Source organism: Crocuta crocuta, unplaced genomic scaffold (genome assembly GCF_008692635.1).
Source record: "Crocuta crocuta isolate KB4526 unplaced genomic scaffold, BGI_CrCroc_1.0 scaffold384, whole genome shotgun sequence".
Classification (NCBI taxonomy): domain Eukaryota; kingdom Metazoa; phylum Chordata; class Mammalia; order Carnivora; family Hyaenidae; genus Crocuta; species Crocuta crocuta.
The window spans coordinates 651,217-660,295 of NW_027532182.1; the positions used below are offsets into that span (position 1 = coordinate 651,217).

General features: G+C 46.5%; 1 protein-coding gene across 1 annotated transcript in view; it reads right to left on the reverse strand.

The window, feature by feature from the left end:
* The window catches only part of ELF5 (E74 like ETS transcription factor 5), a 30,042-nt gene extending 22,047 nt beyond the window's left edge, over positions 1 to 7,995 (reverse strand). The window contains exons 1-2 of the mRNA XM_077777481.1: positions 7,916 to 7,995; positions 759 to 883 (exon numbers count right to left, since the gene is read on the reverse strand). Of these exons, the coding sequence (XP_077633607.1) occupies positions 759 to 879 (121 nt within the window). The 5' untranslated portion in view covers positions 880 to 883; positions 7,916 to 7,995. The remainder of the gene's footprint in view (positions 1 to 758; positions 884 to 7,915) is intronic.
* Positions 7,996 to 9,079: the final 1,084 nt, after the last annotated feature.

Here is a 9,079-nt window from a genome sequence, read left to right on the forward strand (position 1 = left end):
TTTGTGTTTACTGAGTACTTGCTTTGTGCCAAGCTATACGTTTTACACAGTTTGGCTCCCTTAATCCTCACAGCGATTCTCATCATCTCTGCTTTAGGGATAAAGAAACAGAAGCTCAGAGAAAACCACTAACATTAGTATCAATAACCATAGGGTAATATCATTCCTAAAATGACCGTGTAGGAGAGTTAAGGGTACAGGTGCTCAAGTCAACTTGAGTGAAGCTTAACTAACCGTAAGACCTTGGACAAGTCACTTAACCTCTCTGTGCCTCAGTTTCTTCATCCATAAAATAGAAACAATAATTGATTGTTTCTCATAGGTCTTCTACAAGGATGAGGTGGGTGCTTGGTGGGTGAAATAGTGCTAGGATTCAGCAAATGTTAGCTAAAACCATGATAATCAAGCAATCACAGTGTACTAGGCTCCGGGCTAAGAGTTTCTTTCCACTACATTGTTTAAATATAATAACTCCAAGATACTGGCATTATTATCTGTTAGCAAAATGAGGTTCGAAGAGGTTAGTGGAGTCCCCAAGCCCACAGAGCTGGGAGGAGGTTGGGGTGAGGGTTTCCAGTGCTTTTCTTCCTGCAGAAGTTGTCCTTCCTGCCGCCCAGACCTCCTCCAGTGCTCTGCCTAAACGCTGGCGAGAACTGGCATTTTCAGGCCCCTAGGTGGCCTTGCCGCCTCCTGGGGGCCAGCGCCACCTCCTGCCCCTGCTCCTCCCAGATCAGATGGGCTTCTCTGGACGTACGTACCTGTCTGATGCTCAAAGGCAGGATAATACTCTTCATTGCTGAACAGATCAGTCCACGACATCAGGGGGTCGCAGAAGGACGTGTTGGGTAGGAAGGTGCTGTGGGTCACTGAGTCCAACATCACCCTGCAACAGCAGGAGAGGACTGTGAGGAGGCAGACGAAGGCCACCCAGCAGGAGCCCCCAGCTGGCACACTTGGTTTTTGTTTAAAAAAATTTTTTTAATGTTTATTTATTTTTGAGAGAGAGAGAAAGAGAGACAGAATGCAAGTGGGGGAAGGACAGAGAGAGAGAGAGAGAGAGAGATTAAATCTAAAGCAGGTCTCCAGGCTCCAACTGTCAACACAGAGCCCGATGCAGGCCTGGAACCCATGAACCGTAAGATCATGACCTGAGCTGAAGTCGGATGCTTAATTGACTGAGCGACCCAGGTGCCCCCCACACTTGGGTTTTAATAACAAACATGTAGCCTCCTAGGAACCAGGTGCCCCTTAAGTGCTTGCCACAATGATGGTATTCAATCCTTGCCACACACCTGTGAGGTCTGCACATCTATCCCCGGTGTATCTATGAGAAAACATAGGCAGAGGGGCTAAAAAACAGTTGCCCACGTAACATGGCCAGTAAGTGGCAAAGCTCAGGTTTTAAGATGGAGGCTCTTGTGATATAATACTGCTTCTTTCTTTACTTTTCCTACCGGCTCATATCTGGCCCCTGAACTCTGGCTTGTACTGTGTAACGATATGCTTCTGAAAGTTGGGCAAGAATTGCTATACATTAATATACCCACAAACCCTTACCCACAATTCTGAAATCCGAGAGCTCTGAAATTGAAAGTATGTGTGTGTGTTGGGTACAAATTTATTTTCCTGCAGAACAACCCNGTTAAAGAGTTTTATGTTGGGTTATGTATATATTATATCCATACATCCGTATAAGGTATAGAAAACTTACACTAAATATAGGTATACGTGTACATGTATATAAGTGACACATTATACATATATAAACATACATGACTATAATTATAGTTTTACTTATTCTAGTTGATGAATATTCATAGGATACATACAATACATACAATTCCTATGAAGGAATGTTGTGCATTCTGCAGTACTTACACTGGAAACCTTTCTAATACCCAAAGGATTCTTAATTATGCAGCACATCTAGCCTCAGGGTTTTGGTTAAGAGAGCAAGGACCTGTGGTAATTGGAACATACACTTACTGCATGTTGGGCTCTGTGCCGAGCATTTTACTACTTTATATTCATTATTCATGGTCTCAGGACAAACACTGTGAGACAGAATCTGGTAGTGGTTCTCTAAGTGATGAGGATGTGTGCTGTAAGATTTCAGGGAACATACCCCATGCCAGCTAATTGGCAGATGGTGGAGGATGGGTGACAACTCAGGTTTGCCCATCTAAGAAGTCAGGAACCTAAACCCAGGGCTGTACTCCCTGCCCACACTGGTGACTAGGGAGAGTTGGGAGAAGGTGTCTGGTCAAGGCTGGAAAGGGAGCAGGAAGGAATGGGCTTGGGGCCCTCACTCACGTGCATTCTTGCCCAATGCTGGTCTCATCTTTCAAGTTTGCTGCTTCCCATATTCCCACATTTTAGGGAAAAAAAAAAGAATTCATGTTTGGTGGATTAGAAAAATCTGTTTGCCTGACTTCTCTTTTCTGATTATCACAATAATGTTGGTGAGATAGGGTGCTTCTCTTCCCATTTTGCAAAGGGGACCCAGCAGCTCAGGATCACGTAGGTGGTAGGAAAGGGTCCAAACAAAGACTGGATGCCAGGTCTTGGGACATGAAGCGTCTAGAATTTTCAGATGGCCAGAAGCTTATTAATCATCTAGTTCATGTTTCACAAACTTCAGTCATTTGCCTGCCATCTCAATAATTTACTTAATCCATTAAAAAAGTCAACTCCCTTTCTGTTTTAACATAAATCCATTTATTGAAAAGGAAAAGTTAGTATCACTGTAATAAATGGAAAGTCAGTATCCATTTAACGTGCATAAAAATAAAGACATTGAAATAAAAACCGTTGGTCGATGCACCATCTCAATCAGAGGTTAGCAAACTACAACTTAGAGGCCCATTCCAGCCTACCACCTGTTTTTGAATGGTCCACAGCTAAAAAATGATTTTACAGTTGTAAATAGTTACATAGTAAATGGTTATGTAAGTACCTACCTAATACAATTGATTTTGCCTTTTGGCCTTTATATGCTAAAATACTGTCTGGCCCTTTAAGTGAAAGTTTTCCTACCTGTGACCAGATCTATCTCTCGTATCATTAAGTGGTGTGAGTGCCACATGTTGAAAAGTCCAGAATTAGTCCAATCTTTCCCTTTAGCCCATCATCGTACAGTGAGACAGTTAAGGCCCAAGGAGTTCATGTAACTTGCTCAAGGTCATACGGTTACTGGGTGTCAGTAGTGTTGTAGAGAGTTCTTAAGGTTTCTGAATTTTGGCTCATTTGCTTTCTTTTCTAGTAACACTCAGTCACATCTGCCCACAGACACAACCCTAACACACTTACTTATCAAAGGGACCTTGATACCGAGAAGGGCAGGGATTGTGTGATTTCAGAATCAAAGACCAGTTCTTTGGGGGTGCTTGAAAATATACCATCATTATCTTCATCAAATGGGCACGAACATTTGGATATTAACAAAGAACAGAGAGATAACCGAGTTCAAATTCTCACACTCTGGCACCCTTTCTGGGCCATTATTAGAGAATAACCAGACCTCACTGGGAAGCCTCTTTTTTTATGCCCACAAAGGGTTAATCTGCTTGGTGGGTTATCAAGCTCATGGATCTTCCCCTGGGAGCCGTAGCAAACAGAGGTCAAGGCTGCCTGAGTTTGGACTCTGATTTTCCCACGGATTGGCTGGTTTTATATCCTGAGCAGGAGGAGGGCGGGTGGGATGAAGCGGGGTGGGAGTGGGAGGTATGAGGGAGGTAGGGGCTCCTGTAGCCCAAAGCCCCTTCTGCATTCTGGACGCAACCTCAGAAAAGCTCCCCTAAGTGAGGGCTAAAGGTAAAGTGTCAGAAAACGGAGGAAGAAGATGGCTGACCTCTGACATGACCCTCATGGGGAGGTTTGGAGAAAGGAGGGGTGTACTCTGTATGGAAGAAAATAGAAAACTGTCCCCAGGTCTTCCCTATCAATTAGAAATCTTCCAGATGAGAAAACACAACAGCAGTGAGCAGCACGTCTTCACTTACACCTCAAAAGTCATTTGGTAAATTGAATTTGATCATAAAAAATAAGGACTATTTTTGATCAACGGGAGATTTACCTCCTTTAAGGATTCCTTTTCCTTTTGATACCAACCTACTTACTTGCCCTGCAATTCCTCTACTTCTGTACACAGCATCAGATCTGATTCTCTTTGGTAATACCTTCTATGACAAATTATATCCATTAAGTTTCCTTAAAGGGCTCTCGGGTGTACCATGGGCTATTTTATTTCTGTAATTATTTCTTGCTTCTTGGAAAAGTGTTTTTTATAAGAGCATCACATTTTTATTTTTAAAAATTATTTTTTGCTATTACAGTAGGAAGGAGTATTATTAACCCTGGCCTTTCTACAAAAGACTTTGACCACTTAGCCAGCATGCACTAGGCATGAGCATTCAGGAATAGCAACTACTTTGTATGCAGTGGCCCAGCTTCTGAGGCCCTCGAAGTCCTTGCAATAATTGAACATTTTGGCTCTTAAGATTTCTTTCGTGTAAGTGGAACTGGGTGGGGGTAAGGGGAAAGAACAGCTATTTTGAAGCCCCATTTCTCAACCAGTACATTGAAGTCCAGCAATATGTTGGCCCAGGCTTGAAGTTTGACCATGTGTTCCCAGTGGGGGTGCTATTGACCTCAGATGGGAAAAATTGGTTCTTGGGGGTCCAAATAAATCTTAGACATTACCATGTCTCATGGTCCTCTAAAGGGCCACGGTACATAAACGATATATATAAACACAAACGATATCTATGGGGGGGGTGGTAATGCGGTGGTAATGACTATGAAAACGTTATCTAAAAGGCCTCCTTAGTGGGGACGACAATGAAAACATGGTTAAGAAGCACTGGGTTAGACCAGGAGTCAACCACAGGACAAGAGAGGAGATCTAAGGAGGGCGCTGGGCCTGCTGTTCTAGCCACACAGCTTTGTTTTTTGAGGTGCGGGCTGGTTTGTCATCACAGAAAGAACACTGGACTGGGGGGGCCGTGGGGGGGCACCTCTTGTGCCTCCGTTCTTCACTCACTAAATGAACACACTGATGAGGGGGAGCTGAGATGTGCCCTGGCTCCGTGATTTTCCACAGGCACCCACCTGAAGGGACCGACACATCCAGACATGTGCACGCACACACATATGCATATATGTCGGTTATACAGGATACTGTGGTCAAGCAAGCTCACTAGATTGGAGTAAAATCCAACCACAACAAATGGAGGTTAAACTTTCGGCTCTGCCAGGTCCCCCCAGCTTCCTATTCTCCCTTCCCGCCTAGGCCCACTACTTGTAGCAGTGGGCTCTGGACATTCTTTGCCTGGGCCAGCCAGGTCCCTTGAGCACTTTGGATCCTCACCCACTGCCCATCAATACACCCACAGCTTTTGGAATCGATTTCCCCCCCAACTACCATTGTAGCTGCCTAGTACATAGGAAAGGCTCAAGCACAAGCCACACAAGGAGAGGGAATCAGGTGGGTTCCCTTCCATGCACGAGAAAGCCTGGCCGCAGGTGCCTTTTGGAATGACACAGTGATAGCAAGGGGCTCAGATCCCCGGTGCCTCCAGTGGCTTCTTAGCCCTTCTGAGAGCCAGCTCACTCACCAAATGTGCACAGGGAGGGTCCGCGCAGTCAGAGGGTCAGGCCTGTGGGCTTCTCGCCCCCACAGGAGTCAGAGGCAGCAATCACAGGTGTGGTGCCCATGCCCTGAGCAACCAGGCACCTCTGCTCAGCCTTCCAGAGAGAGGGGAAGGAGCAAACCACCCAGGCTTGGCCAGTTTGCCAGAGGAGGAAAATTCCTTCCTGACCCTGGCAGAGATCATCAACTTTACTCTGGGCATGTGACCAAAAATCCACCCAATTAAGCATCTACACATTGGCTGTTTATGCACCAAAACATCACCAGGCAGAAAAGGCCACGAAGGTGGAAACCATGGAGGGGGTGGGTGGGAGGAAAAAAGGGCCTTCCCTGATCCCACCACCTGGGCAGTCTCATTGGGAAGATGTTTTTCCACCTCCAAAGCCTCGGCGACACCTAAGTGTCCACCCGGCCCTAAGGCCTGGGGGCAAGGCACGGTCAATTTCCCATGCTTTGGAGCTTCCTAAGAAGGAACACGCGGAGGAAAACTCTGGACTATTTTGACACTTGCTGTTAAAGAACTGGGGTTCTGGAATATTTGTTCTGGGAGAAAGCAGAGCAGCTGCGAGAACAGACTTGCTCATGTCTTCCTGAGTGACTCCTCATTTTCCTCTTCCTTGTTGGGAGCTTGCTAGTTCGTTCATTCTTAGTTGTTTTTCCGAAAGTGTGGCAAAGATCCGCAGAAGGTGAGCCCCATGGTTTACTGTGGGTTCCAATGCAAAGCTCATCAGCTTTGGATTAAATCCTCTGGGGGTCAGATTCTCTCTCTGCCACCCACAAGGGTGAGGAACCTGGGCCACATTTCTTACTACCCAGCCTGTCAAAATTCTTTATTTTTGTTTCATACAAGGTACAGTATATAAAAACCCATGCATTTCTCTGGACTCATCTTTAAAATGCTTTACCTTTAAAATGGGATTTTAGGGGTGCCTGGGTGATTCAGTGGGTTTAATGTCTGACTTTGGCTCAGGTCATGATCTTGGGATTTGTGAATTTGAGCCCCGTGTCGGACTCTGCTGACAGCTGGAAGCCTAGAGGCTGCTTCAGATTCTGTGTCAACCTCTCCCTCTGCCCTTCCCCCATTCATGCTCACTTGCTCTCTCTCTCTCAAAAATAAATACACATTAAAACATTTGTTTCAATGGAATTTTAACACACAATTCTCATGATGTCCCGAGGATTTAATAAAATCAGATAATATATGCAGGGGTCTAGGCATAATAGATTTTTTCCTGTCCCAGAGGGGAGGAAAATCATCTGTCGTCAGTATATCTAAAATATTGCTACTCTGGTGACTTCTGGGGGAAAAAAAGACAACAGAGCTGTAGCTGTCAAAGTGCCTGCCTAGAAGACCTTGTATTATGAAAACTTTCTTAGAGACAACATGAGGACAAAGAATTAAGCTTTCACTCAGAGGAGCAAACAGCCCCCCACCCTGGGCCTTGAGACTAAAACACGAAGCTGTCTTCCTAAATCACTTTATTTTTCTAGGCCTCAGTCTCCTAATATGTAAATTGAAGAGGTTGTACTTTATGACCTCGGACATCCTTTCCAGTTTGTAAAATTCATAAGTTCGTCCAAACGCGGGAACCCGGACTTCAGGGGAGAAGGGGGCCTGTGCTACCGGTGGCTGCCAGCAGAGGGCAAATGCACATGAACCACACACCGGCAGTCTTTGAAAAGGTCTGAGAATACAGTGGAAAAACCCTAAGCGTTGCTTTTCTGGAAGTGGTCTATACTGAGGTGGTGGGAGAGGGCACAATGGGTTTCTTTTAAGCTATCATGTACAGACAGATTCCTGAAAAATGCCCCAAACTGTAATAAAGCAGCTCTCTCCTCTGTATCAAGGGGGAGCCATGAGCAGGCCAATGGCGAAAGAAGTTTAGACGGGGGGATGGTAGGCTCTCCTTGGAGCTGAATATTTTTTGGTGCAAAATCTAGCTTCCCTTCCTAAAGACAGCTTTAGGAAAGGGTAGAGAACTGAGTGCCTGTACATATTCTCTACTAGTCGCCCTTGGTTTAATCAAACAATCCAGAGCACGTGGGGGTGCCTAGCAGGGGCTGATGACACAGCCCGAGGAGGCAAAAATGACTGTCTCGGGCAAGCATTGAAATCCCAGTCAAACAGCTCCCAGGAGACTTTGTGACCGATGGAACTGGCAAGGGGGGCTGGAGACAAGATGAACAGATCCAGGCCCTGGCCCGAGCCTCTAAGCCCTGACACCCCTTACAATTCTTCCAAAAGAGCAAAGAAAAGGTGCTTACGTGAGGACAGCGGTGACTAGGTCCAAAGAGGAGGCTCTCAAGGCAAGAGAAGGCAGGCGCTCCCAGCACCAGCGTACAGTGGAAATAAAGGCACCTGTAGCCTTGTGATATAAGTAACACCTACAGACAGGTCCGTTTGGTTTTTCAGGTTTACGCACAGCCCCTTTGATGACGGTGACATACAGTGTGACATGGCTCCTTGGAGGGGGGGAATGGTTCTCACATGCAGAAAGTTTACCTTTATCCTGTTTTTGTGCCCAGCTCACCGCCCGCCCCCATCCTCCCTCCCTCCCCCCCTTTCCAGGGGACTCAGTAAACAAGCTGAGAATTCTTGCCTCTGGGAGCTTTGTGGGGAGTGTGCAGTGTGCAGCGCGTTTGCTGGGAATTCTCGTTCATGCAAGCTGGAGGGGAAACTCTGAAATTCAGCCCTGGTATCTGTCTCTGCCGCCTCCCTTCTGGGCTGGCGGAGTCCTGCACTTCTGTATACCATGTCATTCCCTCTACTCCCACCTCCCCACCCCCACACTGGGGGTGGGGGGCAAGGGCAGGATGGGGCACTGGTTAAGAACACAGGCTTTGCAGCTAGATGGTTTGGGATTCAAATTCTAGGCTCGTCATTTCCTAGCTGTGTCACCTTGAATAACTTAGCAAGCTCGCTAATAACTGGCCCTAAGGCAAACAACAGTACCTACCCACTGGGCTGCTGGGGGGGAGGTCCCGTGAGGTAATGCAGGGGAAGCGCTGAGTAAGCCCCTTGTGAGTTATTTCCCTTGACAGAGCACATCCATTCGAAACCACCTTCTCTTCTACCATTTCCTCCAATGTTAAGCCTTGCAACGCGAAGAACGCATTGGCCAGCCTGTAAAACTCAGGCAGGGCCTTTCTTCCACCTTCTCTCCCCAAAGCATCAGACACAGGAGCTTATCTGACTTCTAACATCTTCAAATGCAATGAGACAAGTGGCGGCTTTCTCCCTTTCCCCTTCCCCTTACAGACAGAGATTTAGTGGCCCAATCAGATGGATGGAAAAAGAGGTTTAGTGGCCCAGTCAGGTGTCCGAAGCTACTAGGCTGGGGGCCTGACTTGCCTGTCAGTTCTCTGGTGTCTCAATGACAACCCCTGCTTCGTAGTACCTCCCCTGGAGAGCAGAAACCTGACCTCCTT